Here is an 18,274-nt window from a genome sequence, read left to right on the forward strand (position 1 = left end):
GTCTTTTATGTCAAATAGAATATATATTTTTATTTTATAAAATGTTACTAAAAAAAATGGATTGACATAAATTGAAAGTAATTTTAAATGAATTGACATTAATGAGTAATTGAATTTTTAACGTATAAACGTATAAAACCTCATAAATAGTATTTATGTCGATTATGAGTGATTAAGTGGTTTTTTTCAATTGAACTTAATACTAATAATATAAACTATTACCATTGTTAAATGACTAATAATAATTGTAAGGAGGATTAAATAAATAGTATTTATGTCGATATTTATGAGTTATTATGTTGTTTTTTCATTGAATTTAATGATTAATAATATAAATTATAAAATAATTTATAAATTTATTATAAAATCATTTGATAATAATATAAATTATAAATTATTATCAAATTGTAAAATAATTTATAAATTATAAAGTTATTATAAATAATTGTAAAATAATTTTATAATTTTATAAGTTTTATAAGTAATTACAACTGGTAAATGACTAATAATACTATAAAATAATTTATAAATTTATTATAAATTAACTTATAAAATAATTCGATAATAATATAAATTATAAATTATTATCAAATTGTAAAATAATTTATAAATTTATTATAAATAATTGTAAAATAATTTTATAATTTATAAATTTATTATAAAATAATATTATCAAATAGATTTTGGAGGTATTAAAGAAATTGTGGAAGGAAGATGAGAAGTTGTTGAAAGAGGAGGGTTACTCTCATGAGGTACACATCAGCTTTTTGACTGATGTGGATGAAATATGTTGAAGTGGCAAAATACGATGACGTGGCAAAATATGATGATGTGGCATCGGGAGTCTGTTTTAAATATATATAAAGACTTATTTACGCTTTAAACCCCTCATTAATCTATTCTTGTGTGTGTGACACTATACGTTTCCGAAATATTGATAATAATATTATATCATCTATTTAATATTATAAAAAACGAACATTATCTAGCAATGCATCACTACTAATCAAGTGACGAGAATGTCATGTGATTCGACGTAACATTTCTATGATAATGATAATATGTCACCCTTGTATAGTTTGGTGTCTCATTTCTTGATACCAAAGTATACTTTACAATAGTCAATATCCCATATTGACTTATCTCAACATGGTCACGTGTTTAATAGTCATACTCTATTAAGTGGCATATAGATATTACTCTAGTTATGTGGGAGGGGCAAATCCCATCTAGGTCACCTATATCCAGGGCTGAGCCACTAAAGCAACTGCTATATGTTTCCATGAAAAACAAAATTTTTACTTAATCAAAATGCTTTAAAAAAATTATTTAATAAAAATGCCTCAGATTTTAATATTTTTGAAATTAAAACATATAATTCTTTTCTAAATTTAATATTGTCTCAACAATATTAAATCAATTGAAAAATAAATATTACATGACATCAATTATATTAATTTAGTAATGTCAAGTTAAAATTTAAAAAATTCGTTTTATGTCTCATATTAAAATTCGTTTTAGGCCTTCGCATGTGTTGGACTGCCCTGGCTTATGTCCCTAAACATGATTCATTGAATGCCTAGTTAACCGACTTTATAATCAGCTTGTTGCAGACAACGTTTGATGACAATAAAACAATCAACTCTTCATCTAGAGATCATAGTGGTTTTAGGTATCAGGGTGACATACATCATTATCACTATGATAATAACTTATGACACTTACATAACGCACTATGTAGTATTCTCATAGCGGACAACCTAATATACATTCATCATAATATATATCTATGTTGTTACTTGATATCTCATATTCATATATGTGAAATAGATTTATTGTGTCCATATCTTAATGTATACATAGGTTGTAACTTGATCATAGTTTTAAAAGATGATTTTTATGAAAAAATTATCAAAATAACTTTTCATTTGAATCATTTTTTAAAATTTTATTATCTAAATAAAATTATAGCAAATAGATAAAATATTTAAAATGATATTTTAAAATAAACTATTCAAACTAATTTTTCATTTTAAACTATATATGTAATTTTTTTAAAAAAAAATAAATATTAAAAATTTTATTTTTAAAAATATCTTAATTCTAATTGAGTATTAAAATCAATTTTTTTTTTTTTTAAATCCTAATCAATCGGATGAGTGAAACAATTTGTGACACAATCGATGGTTTTTTGTGAAATGTTCAGACACCGGTAAGATGGCTGATCGCTTCTTTCCGAACGACTTGCCACCATTCGTTGCAGAGACCACACTTGATGAAGAAGAAGAAGAAGAAGAAAAAGAAGCAACTCATTCCCAACCACACTCTCTCACCTCACTCCTTTCTCTACCTTACCAAACACTCTCCACAAACCTCCAACAAGCAGCACTTCACTTTAAACAATCGGTACTCCAAAAATTCCTTCATTTTTCTCTATAGATTATTGGGTTTCTTTAAATTTACCTTCTTTTATTTTTATTTTAAATGTTGGGTAGGTTCAAGTTAGTAACTTTCATGTTGTTGCCATAATGGGTCGGTGTGTTTTTGCTCACAAAGTGTTTGTGCTATGTTTTCTAATTCTTCTTTTTCTTTAGGTGGTGAGTGAGACATGGGGTTCGAGTGGGAACCGTGTGAAGGACTATACTCTCTACACGGGGGCTCTTGGAACAGCTTACCTGCTTTTCAAGGCTTACCAAGTAACCAAGAATGTGGATGATCTTAACTTGTGCTCCAAGATTGTTAAGGCTTGTGATTCTGCTTCAAAAAATTCAAGGTACTCTCTTTCATGCGTTAGAGAAGACTTAAATTAGCATTGTGATTTGTGAAGCTTAGTTTTAAAATGCTTAGTTTGAGGATTTTAATTGTTAAGGATAGCTTGCTATCAATAGTTGGATTTTGAAGCATAATGGCAGAGAGTTGCTTGTGTATCAGCATTGTCAATTGTGGATCGTAGAAAATAGCCGTATGATCAAATTCTACTACGCCATCATGTTATAGCACTGTTATAGTTTCTATTAGACAATACTTTGTATTAAATTGCATATCATAGAACAATCACAATTTGTTAAAATTTCGCTATGCTATAGCGCCACTATAGCCACTACTTAGACAATATTTTTGTGTATTAGCTTATTTATTAATTAAAATATTTTGTAACCAATTATGTAACTTGAGAAATTTCCACTCTTGTTTTTCCTTAGGATTAAATTAGGGAATGACTTGAACTACAGTTTTAAACTTATGCTTTGAAATTTCATAAAATTAAACAATTACAGTTTCAGCCCGATATGGGAGAAGGGGAAATAAAGTGATTTTAGTTTTGTTTGCTATTGTATTAAATTGCAGCCGTGTGACGTTCATCTGTGGGCGTGCCGGTGTGTGTGCTCTTGGTGCTGTCATAGCTAAGCACGCCGGTGATGGGAGACTACTTGACTATTACCTTAGACAATTCAAAGAGGTATTTTGTTGTATTTATTTCCGAGTCAATATCTATATGAGAATCCAATATACACATCAACTTTGGTTGTTTAATTTCTTTTTCCTACTGGTGCTTTTGCTTTGTGAACAGATTGAGCTACCTCATGATTTGCCCTACGAGGTATTGTATGGAAAGGCAGGTTACTTATGGGCTTGTTCATTCTTAAACAAGCATATTGGTAAAGACACAATACCTACTGCTGACATGGTAACATTTATGTGCTTCATCGTGGAATGCTATTGCAATTTATATATCAAATTAATGTTGACTTTTCATGAAAATCGGCTTTTGATTTAACTTTGATAGAGACCGATTGTGGAAGAAGTTATAACAGCCGGTAGAAAATTGGCTCACAAGGGAAGATGTCCTTTGATGTATGAATGGCATGGGAAGAAGTACTGGGGTGCTGCTCATGGACTTGCAGGCATTATGAATGTTTTGATGGGCATGGAACTCAAGCCAGATGAGGTGGAAGATGTCAAGGGTACACTACGTTACATGATTAAGAATCGTTTCTCGAGTGGCAATTATCCCTCCAGTGAAGGAAGTGAATCTGACCGTCTTGTGCACTGGTGTCATGGTGCTCCTGGAGTAACTCTTACGCTTGTGAAAGCAGTCGAGGTAATCTTTTCCGTTATTTTTTTGACAATGAAGCAATCTTTGCCTTAGTTACCACATTGAAATACAAACTGCATGCGGAGTTTATATGATGTAAAGGAAACGATAAATTGATAATTTGAGTGAATCTGATTGTAATGGATTTTGCAATGTTTACTGTATGGTGTACATGAACTGAAAAGTGATCTAGACAATTCATTTTCTGAAGTACTGCAATATAATTTTCTTTTTCTTTACTTTACTGAATTTATGCAATACTTCTTGATCCACGTTTTCAAAGACCTGATCTCGTTACTAATTTCTTTACCGTTATTAGGCTTTTGAGGATAAGGAATTTTTGCAAGCAGCTGTAGATGCTGGAGAAGTAGTATGGAACAGAGGTCTTCTTAAGCGAGTTGGACTTTGCCACGGTGTCAGTGGGAACACCTATGTCTTTCTTTCTCTGTACAGATTGACAGGAAATAAGGAGTACTTATACAGGGCTAAAGGATTTTCTTGCTTTCTACTTGACAGAGCACAAAAATTGATAGTCAAAGGAAAGATGCACGGTGGAGATCGCCCTTATTCCTTATTTGAAGGTCTTGGAGGAATGGCAAATACCTTTCTAGACATGGTTGATCCACAAGTGGCAAGGTTTCCTGGCTATGAGCTCTGAGTCCCTTCATATATGAAGCAACATATGTATATTATGGATGTATATTCTCGTCCCTGAAACCAACATATTTAGGATTGCCAGGGAGATGTATTAAATTTCGTAAATATGAAGAAAAACCTGCAACTGTGGAAGTGTGGTTTTTTAGTGTAATATGATACGTTTAAGGAGTAAACTGTGGTGTTTGGGCGACTGTAGTGACTGTGTGTTTATGCGTCTGCAGCTAATTCGGATTCAATGTATACTACCTTTGTTTTTGTTATAGATTAGTTTCTTAAATGCTTAAAAATAAGAGTGAAATATATAATTTTATACAGAAAACTCATCCTGGCTTTTGCACTCAGTTTTGGTAATATTTGCATTCAAATAATAAAAGTCACTTTTCAAAGGAATAAACTCTCATAGGCCTTCACCTCTGGTTTTTTCTGTGTTAGGCCGGTACAGTTACCTAAGCAAAATCTTTAACTAGTGTTTGTTTGCATGGTAGTCTCGTGTTTCGAGGCATCTTTACTGCGATCGCTTTCTGTTGGAGGTGTGTCGATAGATTTCTGGGTGTGGTTCCAAACACTCAGTTATGCTGGAGTATCAACGCAAAACTTGAATAAAATTGGAGAATTTTCAGATGCTGACCCATGTTAGTTAGCCAATTTGTAGTCACTATGCACAGATATTTCAGAAACTTTATAAGCACTTTGCCACATGGTTGAATGATTTTATTGATCCATGACTCCTACATAAAGGGAAAAAAAGCTCCTATCTAACAAAACAACAATTAATGCACTCAACATGACAATGCCTCTGCATAATGTTGGATGCTCTGACTTTAGGCCAAACCAACAAGCTTCTCACTAACCTCCCACACCTTGCGAGCCTTCTCGACATCACTGGCCTCTTGGGATAGCTGGTTTTCAAATGAAGCAGAAGCTTTGTTCCAGCTCCAGTAAACACCAGATTTTGTTAGGCTTGGATCACTTACAACCTACATTCAAAACAACCATACATGAACAAAAATGAAGATACTTCAATGATTCAATCACATTTCTTGAGTGTTATTGCTATTATTACCTGAGCAAGTCTCTTTCCTGATTCTTCTTCTGAGACATAGCCTTTGGTTATGTACTTTTGGAATGGAGGGAATAGCGTTCTGAACAAGGGAATGTGTTCCCTAAACAAGCCTGTTGTTGCAATGCAACCAGGATAGAGGGAAGCAAATGTGATTCCAGTTTCCTCATGGTATCTTCTGTGGAACTCTTGCATTGTCAGCATATTACACACTTTGCTGTCCTTGTACGCCTTTGCACCATCGAAATCTCCACCGTCTATCATGGATGAACTGTTTAGCCCATTCAAGCCACCGGCAAGTCCCCTCAAGTCACCAAGGTTAGCCTTCGGAGGTACATTTCCGGCCAATGTGTTTGTGTTACCTGTTTAATTCATACACAATCAGTACAAAATGCAACTAGATAATCCTTGATATTACAGGTAATCTTGGTGAAATGCGACCTCAATGGCAGTTACATTGTGGTTGCAGATACATCAAAAACCTTGTTGTTTTGACCAGATAGTAGTCCCAATTTTTTTTCTAAACCCTAATGGACATAATCAACTAGATAACCTTCGACAATACAAAGAATCACAGTCAAATGTGACCTCAATCACAGTTACATTGTGGTTGCAGATACATCAAAAACCTTGATTTTGTGACCAGATAGAAGTCACAAACCATGTTTTAAAACCCTAATGGACATACTAGTAATGAACTATACCTGTGATTGAGCCAACAATGATCAAGCGCTTTGAAGGGTAATCAGATTTCTGCAAGTCCTCAAGCAAAAGGCGCGAGAGAAGAAAATGTCCCAAATGATTTGTCCCAACACTAAGTTCAAAGCCTTCAGCAGTGAATCTAGGTTCCTTAGCAGTTGGCAAGTAAACAGCAGCATTGTTAACAAGCACATCGAGTGGCATTCCGGATCGCCTGAAGTTATCAACAAATTGGTGAACACTGTCAAGAGAGGAAAGGTCTAAGTGCATGATAGTATAATTTTCCTTAGCCATTCCAGCAGATTTTGCTGCTCTTGCAGCTTTGAGGAAATCCCTGCAAGCCATAATTACATGCCATTTTCCTGTCTCAGCCAAAGCCTTAGCAGTGGCAAGGCCTAATCCAGAAGAAGCACCAGTGATCACAACATTGCCTTTCCTCAGTGTTTTCTTGCCATCTTGTGAAGATTTGTTAACTGCTGGAGTTGCTGTAGCTGCTGTCTCTGCCCTCACAGCACCGACCTTTTGTCGCAATTCCCTCTGATAGAAAAGAGGAAAACAAAATTAGACAAGGCCCCAAAAAGTAAAGGGTATAATATAACATACATACTACATTGTATTTTGTTGTTAAATTCACAAATTTCAAACCAACTGGTTAGACTCAAGTGGTTAATGAGCTTCAGTGAAAGGCGAAATCATCGGGAGTACCGAATTTGAAACCCAACTGAAACAATCTTTTGTTAGACTTTATTTACCTCTCGGCCGAATACTAGATTACCTGACCCCTTTCTCCCGAGAACCATAGTGTTAAAAAAACTCACAACTCTCAAAATTAACTCCCATTTTCAACAAGTGCACTCATTTCTTAAACCATGCACTAATATTTTGTGGTATTGCACTCATTTCCTAAACTAAACTTACACAACACTCACATTCTTCAACTTTTTAAACAAACACTTACAATCCTTATTTGTTTGTGAAATTGCACACACAATCTCCTAATAAATAAAGTGAAATATTTCAATATACTCATAGATAAGTTGAAACAATTAAAAGGGTAATTGAGAAGAAGAATAAAGCCAATTAATTACCTTGCACCTCAATGCAGAAGAGCTGAAATCACCTTTCAAAGATTCAGACAATGAAAGACCAAAAAGGGTGGAATCCTTAAGAGAAACACCACCCTTACCCTACAAACACACACAATACATTTTTTTTTTCAAAACATAATCTCAATTATCAACTTTGAAAAGTATACAATAATAAAAAAAATAAAATAAATAAAAGCATACAATAATAACAACAATAAGAAGAATTAAAAGAAACCTCTTTAGGAATGGAGAAAGAAGCAGGAAGCAAAGAAGCAGCTTGAAGAGCCATTGCAAAATAAGATATGAATGAACTTAGTATTTGAAAATGAATGAATGTTAATTAATATAGTGGTGTTATATGAAATGAGTATATTTGAAAATGAATATATAAAGTGAAATATATAAGAGGATAAGATAATTAGCAGTATGTGCACCTGCCACGTACTTTAAAACCAACCAATGAGGTTTTGATTTTTAGATTTCATAAAGAAAAGATATTTCTAATTTTTAATATTGCCAATAGGAGACATTATGTGTCATACACCCCATTATTAGTAGCTATGGCCTATAGGATTTGTGATAATAATAATATAACTGCTGAAAGGAAATGGAGAAGTGAAGATAATTTTTTGGATAGAAAAGAAGGTGAATTCTAGGATTTTGTTTGGCAGTTTCTTGGATTGGGGCATGGGAAATTGTTAATTTCTTTTGATAGAAGATACTAGAAAGTTTGGAATACTCCTTTTTTAGCTTCAGGTTGCAAAAAATTAACTAGTAACTCAACAATTATACCCCTACCCTACATAATCATCAAACTGCTCATTTTATCATTTTTCTAAAAAAACAAACAAAATTACCAAGAAATGTTTTCCGCAACATTAATTTTTTTTTAATAATTAACAAATTTAATTAAAAAAATTTAGAACACATTTAAAAAAAATTTAAAAGGGGCAAATCTGGAATTTTTTTTTTTTTGGATTTGTGGGAATAGACGTATAATTATTGGGATATGCAGTACTTTTTTGGGGTCAAAACGGTAAAATTTTCTCAAGTTGCAGATGTTATAAAGGGCTTCACTATGTTGTCCTAAGTCACTGTCTATTGGGCCTACTATTACACTATAATTCATTTGTTGTAGGAGGAAATTATTAGCACCTCCTGTTTTTGTTGACACACCCACCTCTTTAGAAGTTTAGTTCAGCAATAGTAGTGCTATTTTGATGTGGATTTGAGTTGATTCTATGAGAGGTGAAGGATCTACCAAGTGGTTTCTTCGAATAAAATAACAAATGAAGGGAAAAAGAACAAAAGATGGACTATGATAAGAAGATGAAAAAGAAATGCGCCACAACCTAAAAGGTTAATAAGCCAATGAAGAATGATCACAATGGTAAGAAAGTATAGATAAAATTAAAGTAAGTTCTAATCCAAGAACTCAAACAGGATACCTATGTCACTCTCACAATTCTCGTTATAGAAAAATTCTAGTATAGTAAGACTACTTTTAACTTGAATGGGCCCTTGTGACACCAATCTCTAGACTCATATTGGATTTATATTAAATTTTTCTAACATAAACTAAATGTAAAGAAGTAAAGTATCTTCACTTACTAACATTACCTAAATCTAAATTAAAACTGTTAAAATTTCAAATTAAAGCAAAGTAAAAATTATTACAAACCAAATAAAAATAAACAAAGTTCATCGTAATTAATTAAAATATAGATCATATTCATGCTCTTATTGCATAAGAAAGAAAAGATACATAAATATAAGAGTTTTAACTAATTAGTAATTGGCTGATCATATACGAGAAGTGGATAATTACAACTTGTAAGGGTTAATTATTGTCACATATTATTTTTCTCTTTTGCGTAAGCTTAGTAATACAATGATGTACATATAAACGAGTATAAAGGTACTCAAACCTATAACCTAGTATCCTAAAACTTTGGTCGAACCTTTCATGTTTAATCATGGTCATGTTTAGTGTGTAATAACTAGAAAATAGAAATAACAATTAACTAATTGATTAATCATATGACGACACAGTGAAGACCTAAAATCTTATACCATAGTTAAAGTTATATACAAGCATTTGATGTGGCACTATTTGTTCATTTGGTCTATAAAATTGTGCTATTTGGAGCAACGGTTTCACATCAATGTCCATATTTTGGAATCCAAGTTCTTCGAAATTAAATCTTCTCCGGTGAAAATTTTATGCAGTGGAGTCTGAACTACTCATTAATCTCTATTTGCATGTAGTCGAAATTATTAACAATTAATTGAATGGTGAGAATTTTCATTAGACTCTATCTAGTAAAGATCCCTCATGAGATTCCCAACCCAAGTTCTTCATGTTATGAATTGAATTGTAATTTAAATTTTTTTTGCTTACCATAATGCGTTTACTGTTTCTACTAATGAACTTGTTATGATCAAATTAGTGAATTTTAAACACTTTAATTCTTAAGCTTTGAAATGGTGAGTCATCGTGTCAAATAGCATTATCATCCTCATCAGTTACCACTCTCTCTAACATGCCTGAAGTATGTAGCTAAATTAAGTTTAGCAAAGCCATGGTTCAACCATCACTTGTAAATAGTAACAAAGCTATCATGAAAGAGAACATCTATTCTCGCACTAAATTTATACACAATTTTGACACTTCATTATTACACTTAATTATATGACTAATCAATTTTTTTTTTTTTTTGTGTGAAATCGCACTAATTTTACGGGGTATAAGATCAAAATAGTTTAAATTTAAATAAAAGAATATTAAAAGTGATGTGAAAAAAAATTTCTTATGCCAAAGTGTCACTAATACTTAACTAAGAAGCCCATAAGCAACTATGCACTTCAGCCTGAATTTTGCTACAAAGGAAACTTTGCAAATTTATTTTATCTGTTATTGATAATTTTCTAGTCTGAACAATGGCTTTAGTGACGCTTAAACTTGCATCTATGTATGCTATTTATTGGATACTGATTTACCTGGACAACAACATATTGAATTCCATAATAACAAAACTCAAGGCAACAAGTGTAAAAGAATCATCATTTCTAATTTCAATAAGCTTTTCCCATACTCGCGTTACTCTACATTTCCCGATTACATCCATCGGTTTCTAAATTCCTGGTGTACCCTTTTTTTTAACTTGTTTTTTTTTTTTTTTTTTTACAATGTTTCCCCCCATTTTCCTCCTAAAGTGCATGAATGGAATGATAACCTATCTTCATCCAATAAGCACAAGAACAAGGAATGAAATGAAACGAAACCCCGCTAATATTACAAATCTCACCCACTTTTCTGTACAGGTTTTTGCCAACTAAAGGAGAAGGTGATGTCAACTACCTTATGAGCTGATATCCAACTCAATCTCCGCCATGCCATATAGCCACGCATATTCTATCGCTTCTTATATTCGCAGTGGTAATCCAAAATTTTGGAAAGTTCTAATCTCACCTCGAAGACCAGCAGTAACAATCACCATACCCCAGGCTGACATTTTTTGACTTACCCCATTTGAGAAATCCATACTGACACGAGGGCTTTGGTTTCTTGCAGCTAGAAGAAGTTTTTCCTCTGGCCATGTTGCAGAAATTCTATCGAAAAAGTAACTATTTGTTGCACTTGCAATGGTTGCATGGTGTGGACTATTGTAACCTGAAGCAGACTGTGAACCCTCATTACCAAAGTTTTCCTCTACAGGTGTAGGAGGATGATTGGCTGATGTGATTTCGTCGTTGTTGTTATCAAGCTCCGGTTGTTCTCCAGAAAATGTATCACGCATGTCCCATGTATCACCCATACCAGGCCAGGGAGCGGCCACTGAGACATCTTTACAGTGAAAATGCTCATAGGACTGTGTCACGGTGACACCTTTACTCCTGTTAGGCCTGCAATCGGCTTCATTTTTCCAGATGTATACATGGGAATCCTCACTTGCTGCAACAATATATTTGCCATTTGCTGTTTGACAATGTTTCCCCCCATTTTCCTCCTAAAGTGCATGAATGGAATGATAACCTATCTTCATCCAATAAGCACAAGAACAAGGAATGAAATGAAACGAAACCCCGCTAATATTACAAATCTCACCCACTTTTCTGTACAGGTTTTTGCCAACTAAAGGAGAAGGTGATGTCAACTACCTTATGAGCTGATATCCAACTCAATCTCCGCCATGCCATATAGCCACGCATATTCTATCGCTTCTTATATTCGCAGTGGTAATCCAAAATTTTGGAAAGTTCTAATCTCACCTCGAAGACCAGCAGTAACAATCACCATACCCCAGGCTGACATTTTTTGACTTACCCCATTTGAGAAATCCATACTGACACGAGGGCTTTGGTTTCTTGCAGCTAGAAGAAGTTTTTCCTCTGGCCATGTTGCAGAAATTCTATCGAAAAAGTAACTATTTGTTGCACTTGCAATGGTTGCATGGTGTGGACTATTGTAACCTGAAGCAGACTGTGAACCCTCATTACCAAAGTTTTCCTCTACAGGTGTAGGAGGATGATTGGCTGATGTGATTTCGTCGTTGTTGTTATCAAGCTCCGGTTGTTCTCCAGAAAATGTATCACGCATGTCCCATGTATCACCCATACCAGGCCAGGGAGCGGCCACTGAGACATCTTTACAGTGAAAATGCTCATAGGACTGTGTCACGGTGACACCTTTACTCCTGTTAGGCCTGCAATCGGCTTCATTTTTCCAGATGTATACATGGGAATCCTCACTTGCTGCAACAATATATTTGCCATTTGCTGTGAGGGAGGCTGAAATCTGGCTACTTGCATTTCGAAAGCCTGCACAAAACATGAGATCGATTTGATCAGTAAGAAAATAATTATATGCTCAAGACATGTTTCCATTTGTGCAAATTTGCAGAGGTAGCAAGCATACAACTGATGCAAGAGCACAGCTTTTATACAATGGTCGAAATAAATTTCCAATAAATCTTTAAGCCTAGGTAGAGAATCCCCCATCGCTCCAGAGAAAACATGAAAACAGTTATAAAATATTTGCTTTGACCATATAACTAAACACAATTTATCATGCAGAAAAAAGCAGTTTACCAAAATGGCCTATTCACTTGTTATATTATGTTCTAAATAAATTTCACTTGATGTTAGTCAGAATTACGCACCTTTAAACTTATGAACCAGATCAACACCATCGACAACCCGAATTCGAGAATCAGCAGATGTGATAAGTACTTCAGATGAACTTCCTGGGGCAAACTGTTTGTAAAATTCAATTACAAAGACAATCATGCATCATAACTTAGCTACAGTTGTAAGCCAGAAAATCATTAAATTACCTGGAAACCAGTAATTTTCTTGTGATTCGACTTCTTTTTCTTGTTCTGCAGATTGATCTGACTTTTCTGTTGCAACTTATTTTCTGAATGGATTATGAAAACAGGATGATAATCAGTGGCCCCACAACCGTCAGAATAGAGTATAGATGAATGGACATAACTATAAAAAGAAAAAATAAAATAATAAAGAATCTGACAGTACCAGATGTATTATATAAATGACAGCTACCCTTGTATGAACCAACTAGTGCACCCTGCACATACAGTTTAACTGAGTTAAATATTGAGTTTCTGAATGCTGAAATAGATGCATATTAACCTTGAACCAACCTGACCATCAGGTGTATAACAAGCAGCAGTGACCATCTCATGAAGATCAATCCAATCAACAACTTGCCGATCAGGAATGCTCCATATGCGAACCTTAGCATCCAACGATCCGCTAATGAAGTATCTATCATCAACAGGATTAAACTGGATGCAAGTTACTGTACACCAGACAGAAAGCAAATTGAAACGAAAAGATATAATTAGCAAAGAAAAAAGAGGGAGTAAATGTATTGAATTGCTTTGATTGCTAAATTCAACCACCCTATTGGATATTAAAGAACTCCTGTATAAGTATAATTAGTCCTATATGCAGTGAAGATCAATATTTTGATAAAACTGTGCCTTGTGCATAATTTGGTTACCCAATCCTAAAAAACAGTATATTGGATTAGATTGGATATGGACATGATGAACTTCAAATCTAATTCAATTTTTAGTAGGGAAGAGGCAGAAGAAATTTGATAAAAACACGTGAAGGTATATATGAGCGCTCTGCCATTTAATCAATATATATACGCATCAGAGTGGTCTATATGACTTCAACTCAGGTTAAGGGAGTCTAGAGATTAGTGTACTGCAAGATGAAGATGATGTAATAATTACATTTACTCACCATAGTCACTGTGTGAAAAAATCTTTAAACAAGATTTGCTAGACAAATGCCACAGCCGCACTGTTTTGTCCATTGAAGATGAGAGCAGGTGCTGTGCAAAATGTGGAATAAAAACATTACAAGGATGATCTAAAAAGACTAGTACTTAATTCATATTTCAAGAATACAAAGAACTGCTTTATGTAAAATATTTAAAGTTAAAAAAGACTATTCAACAGACATTAATCAAAAAGGTATCTAAATAAATAAACCAGTAAACCTCCTGCCCCATTGAATATTTCCAAAATTCAAATAAACTGTCTGAGCTAGCAATAATATCAATCATTATACTTCATTCCTCAAATTTTAGTTACTAGCAAAGGTGCTCATCTTAGTCCCCCACTAGTGTTACCATAACTATAAGGTATGTCTCAACTCACAAATAGGATGTTATAATGCATTTAGTTTACGTCAGCATCCCCTCCAATGTATGCTGTAGGGAGAAGTTTGGCAAACTAAAAGTATCAGTTCAAAACTTTTGAAGGTCTTTTGTCCCCCTTTCAATAGGATCCAAACCTTTTAAGTTAAATATGGTTTCATAAAACAACATAATTTGGTAAATGTAAACAAGTCATTTTTAAAATTTCTAACACAATAGGACAGCTGGGGAGATAAATAAAACTTCCTTTTAGGAGTAAAACGATGGATTACAGCCAACTAAGTTTGGAATTTGTTTTGGGTCAGATCTGACTTCGAAACTGTTTAACTAAAAACACATTTTTATAATTTCAGTTATCATAAAAAAACACAACTTTGAATTTAGCTCCATTGTACTGTATTTATCCATTTTTAAAGTTTAGCAAACAATGAACAAAATTTGCATAAGGAATAATGATAAGTTGACAAAAAAACTCACTCTTCTGTCATAAAGACATCAACATACCATCTAATTAGCACCCCCAAATAACCATCCTAAGTAAGCTACTGACCCAGACACATTCTTTCTGTAGTTTAAGCAGTAAATTTAGCTTCCTATCCTTTATGGGCTATAGACAAGCTAAACTGTCTCTGCATCACAGTTCACTATAGTAAATGCAGTAAAAATTAGATATACCCCAACAGTGATTCATTACAAAGAAAACATTAAATATAAGGAAATCTCTCAACACGCTGCTACCCTATTGTGTGTAAATTGCCTCCCTAAATTTGTTCAGTTTTATGCGCCTTCTTTCCAAGAAATGCCTAGAATCACAATGTAATAACACTAGGAAAAATAAACCATTTTAGTTTATAATCAAAAGTTTATAAACAAATTTGAATCTGATAGATTAGGAGAGAAGAAAAAGATCCAGAAATCTTTTCACTCAGACAGAACATTTCTACTTGTTCCCACAATACATATTTTCAAGACTACAATAATGCAACCCAAAGGAGAATCACCAAAACAAGCAGTAGTCCAGTGCATATCTTGTGCGCTGCACACATACATCTTCCACAACGTGATAACCACAAAACACTAAAGAAAATAGTCTTGGCACGTCCCCCAAACAACATAATAATTAAACAACACATAAGACATTTTTAACAGTTAAATGTATTCTAATGCAAGTTGGAACCAATATCTGTCTCCTGATGGCTGTTCAGGCACTCAAAAAACTGTTTAGTAAAAGCCAATTTTATCACTTCATCAATTAATAATAGAAAACCAACAATAACAACTTTAATGTGTGTAGATGGATCATTAACAAGATCAGCCAATGTCAATAAAAGAGTGAACAGTAAACTTTGCAAATACACACCAACTCATCGAAAACGCCTCAGGAATACCGAAAACAATAAGACCTATATCTAAAAAACAGAAGCTAACCTGAGACTTAGACCACGAGAGATCAAGCACATCATCTAAATGACCTTGAAAGGAGCAAATGGGTTTCTCAGTAAGTGCAAACACAGTTTCAGGGACAACAAATTGGTCCAAGCTCAACGATTTTCTACTAACGGACGACCTACCCTTTCTCTTCCTTTCGGGAAGATTATCTGCCAAAGGAGACACCAAAGCCGGTTCCGGCGACCCATTAACAAGAAATAACATATTAACATTTACATCTTCGTGTTTCTCCATAAGCAACAACTCCCCTTTCCTCTCAGATTCCACAACCTGCCAAACATGAATCACACAATCCTCACCAGCACTAGCTAGATATTTCCCATCTAAACTAAACTTAATACTCCAAATTGAACCATTATGAGCTTGAATCTCTTGACTCTTAAACAATGCAGTAACCTCTTTACATGATTTCCCATATTGTCTCACTCTAACCCTCTCAGGTCCGTGAAACGAACCGTCCTGACTATCATCGGTAGCCGAACTCGACCTCCTACCACCTTTCTCCGACGAAGTATCCCTCTCGTCACTACTCCGCCGGTCCTTATGACCTGCCATTGAACTAGCAACATTCTTAATACTCTTCAACCAACTCCCACCTTTCTTCTTCCCCTTAGAAGAGTTTCCATTACCATTACCATTAGTAACACCACCGCCGCCGCCAGAACCACCGACTCCATCTCCGGTATCCTCGTTATTCTGCCGCCGCATAAGCTCCTGCACAATCGGAGAATGGCCGACCGTCATCTCGAATTCCTCCATAGTCAACTGTCTCCCAGTACCAACCTCCTTCACCTTATTCCACATTCCATCTTCTCTAACCTCCTTCACAACAAACTCCTTTCCATTGTCGAGATCTCTAATGGTACAAGCTTCCTCTTTCTCTTTCTCTTTTTCAACCTCGTCACATTCAACTTCGCCTGAAACCGCCACCTCCGTCGTATCCGCCGCAGCAGAAGCCGAAGTTCCGGGCAAAAAATCGGCACCGGAATGACTTCTCCTAGAATTCTTCCCGGATGGAGGTTTACCGGGGGATCCGCCGGAATTAGCGGGAAGAGGGTTATTTACAGTGACGGAATTAAGAGAAAGAAAAGAAGTGTTGTTGTTGGCGTTACCGTTATCGTTAGAATTATTGTTGTAACCGTCAGATTTGGATCGGAACATTGCATTGTGAGGAGGGATAGGGTTTCCACGAGAGAGGGAAGGGTCGGATGAAAGACCTATGGTTTGGAGAAGACGGGTTCGGCGTTCGGATACGGAGGAGGGTTGGGAGATCCATATGTCGTAACTGTTAAGGGCAAAATTGTAAGTAGAATTATTGTTATTATTATTATTAATATTATTGTTATTGTTTTCTTGTTCTTCTTCTTCTTGGTCGGAGTTGGAGTTGGAACAAGAACAAGAGGAAGAAAGTGAGAGTAAGCGGTCGTGGGATTCGTAGAAGAACTCTTGTTGATGTTGATGATGTTCTTCGTCTGAAGCCACGACGGCTTTGTTCATGGTTTAATGAAGTTGTTGAGATTGGGATTGGGCATTCCCATTTCAATGAAAATGCCCCTCTCCCTGATTGTGTTAAATGGATCAGATCAAGCTTTAAAGTGGAAAGGATTGTGAGTTAGATCAGATCCAATTGAGAGTGAGAGAGAGTGTTTTTGAGGGAGAAGGAAGGGTTGATTTGGGAATGAATGAATGAAAGAAGTAAGGTGTGTTGTGTGTTGTGTATGGGATTTTGAGAAGTTGGGGTTCGGCAAGGGAGCAATGTTTCTGTGTGAGGAGAGAGAGAAACAGAAACACCAAGAAAGAGAAGGAGAGCCTTCCTTCCTTTTTTTTTTAGTATTTAAAAAATATTAAGATTCTCACCATATGTAATATTGCTTTCTGACGTAAAAAATAAAGATATTAGTGCAGTTAAGCTAAACAAAAATTTATTTTTTAGGATCATAAGATACACAAACTACGGTATTTTTTTATATAAAAAAAAAACACTGTGTTTAATTTAATATATTAATTACCGTCAAATTTAAGGATTTAATTATATAATCACTCTAAATATATTTTACCTATGCATCTAAATATATATAAAAAAAAATAAAAATGTATCGAAAATTAGTTAATATCCGTATGCTTTTGTGTAAAATTAAATTTTATAATTTTAATTTTAAAAATAATTATAATTAAAATTAAATATTTTTTAAGACTTGATGGTTATAACTGATTTTTTAAGAAAACAGAGTAAATATATTAAAAAGAATTATTCAATATACAAAGTATATCAAGAATAGTTCAAAAATAGTTACATCAAACAATCAACAAAAGCTCGCAAGTGATTAACAACACCACCTACAAGAATACCACACACCTAAACTTGAACAGAAAACAATAAAACTAAAGCAAAAAGTGATCTCAACCGAGACAAATCATCAGATCTAGCCACCACTAAATAAAATTGAAATAAAAATTAAAACTTTTGACCTTAGATTTAAAGCCACCAACAATTATATATATTATTATTAAATAAGAATATCATTATTTAA

The 18,274-nt window shown here is 34.2% G+C and overlaps 3 protein-coding genes across 3 annotated transcripts; 1 reads left to right on the plus strand and 2 right to left on the minus strand.

The window, feature by feature from the left end:
• The first annotated feature begins 2,148 nt into the window (after window positions 1-2,148).
• LOC101508492 (lanC-like protein GCR2) lies at window positions 2,149-5,012 on the plus strand. Its single transcript, XM_004487628.4, has 6 exons — window positions 2,149-2,406; window positions 2,595-2,773; window positions 3,346-3,457; window positions 3,569-3,685; window positions 3,785-4,099; window positions 4,413-5,012. The coding sequence occupies exons 1-6, from the start codon at window positions 2,218-2,220 to the stop codon at window positions 4,749-4,751; spliced, it is 1,251 nt and encodes a 416-aa protein (XP_004487685.1). The 5' UTR covers window positions 2,149-2,217; the 3' UTR covers window positions 4,752-5,012.
• Window positions 5,013-5,418: 406 nt separating this feature from the next.
• LOC101508167 (protochlorophyllide reductase, chloroplastic) lies at window positions 5,419-7,991 on the minus strand. Its single transcript, XM_004487627.4, has 5 exons — window positions 7,833-7,991; window positions 7,598-7,696; window positions 6,515-7,046; window positions 5,814-6,172; window positions 5,419-5,727 (listed from the first exon to the last, which is right to left on the minus strand). Exons 1-5 carry the CDS (start codon window positions 7,884-7,886, stop codon window positions 5,572-5,574), a joined length of 1,200 nt encoding a protein of 399 aa, XP_004487684.1. The 5' UTR covers window positions 7,887-7,991; the 3' UTR covers window positions 5,419-5,571.
• A 3,581-nt stretch (window positions 7,992-11,572) lies between these two features.
• Window positions 11,573-17,566, minus strand: LOC101506788 (uncharacterized). The gene is made up of 7 exons (XM_012717481.3): window positions 15,723-17,566; window positions 13,877-13,967; window positions 13,264-13,421; window positions 13,136-13,187; window positions 12,934-13,016; window positions 12,760-12,853; window positions 11,573-12,418 (listed from the first exon to the last, which is right to left on the minus strand). The coding sequence occupies exons 1-7, from the start codon at window positions 17,238-17,240 to the stop codon at window positions 11,823-11,825; spliced, it is 2,592 nt and encodes an 863-aa protein (XP_012572935.1). The 5' UTR covers window positions 17,241-17,566; the 3' UTR covers window positions 11,573-11,822.
• Window positions 17,567-18,274: the final 708 nt, after the last annotated feature.

The sequence above is a fragment of the Cicer arietinum genome, chromosome 1, assembly GCF_000331145.2.
Source record: "Cicer arietinum cultivar CDC Frontier isolate Library 1 chromosome 1, Cicar.CDCFrontier_v2.0, whole genome shotgun sequence".
NCBI lineage: Eukaryota > Viridiplantae > Streptophyta > Magnoliopsida > Fabales > Fabaceae > Cicer > Cicer arietinum.

Coding starts and splice junctions, on each gene's coding strand:
- LOC101508492 (XM_004487628.4), top strand. CDS start 2,218: ATGGCTGATCGCTTCTTTCCGAACGACTTGCCACCATTCGTTGCAGAG. Junction 3,458..3,568: donor ACCTTAGACAATTCAAAGAG/GTATTTTGTTGT, acceptor CTTTGTGAACAG/ATTGAGCTACCTCATGATTT. Junction 3,686..3,784: donor CAATACCTACTGCTGACATG/GTAACATTTATG, acceptor TAACTTTGATAG/AGACCGATTGTGGAAGAAGT.
- LOC101508167 (XM_004487627.4), bottom strand. CDS start 7,886: ATGGCTCTTCAAGCTGCTTCTTTGCTTCCTGCTTCTTTCTCCATTCCT. Junction 7,697..7,832: donor CTTTCTCCATTCCTAAAGAG/GTTTCTTTTAAT, acceptor GTGTGTTTGTAG/GGTAAGGGTGGTGTTTCTCT. Junction 6,173..6,514: donor CATTGTTGGCTCAATCACAG/GTATAGTTCATT, acceptor TGAATTAAACAG/GTAACACAAACACATTGGCC.
- LOC101506788 (XM_012717481.3), bottom strand. CDS start 17,240: ATGAACAAAGCCGTCGTGGCTTCAGACGAAGAACATCATCAACATCAA. Junction 13,017..13,135: donor TCATTTATATAATACATCTG/GTACTGTCAGAT, acceptor TAATCCATTCAG/AAAATAAGTTGCAACAGAAA. Junction 12,854..12,933: donor AGAAAATTACTGGTTTCCAG/GTAATTTAATGA, acceptor TTTTACAAACAG/TTTGCCCCAGGAAGTTCATC.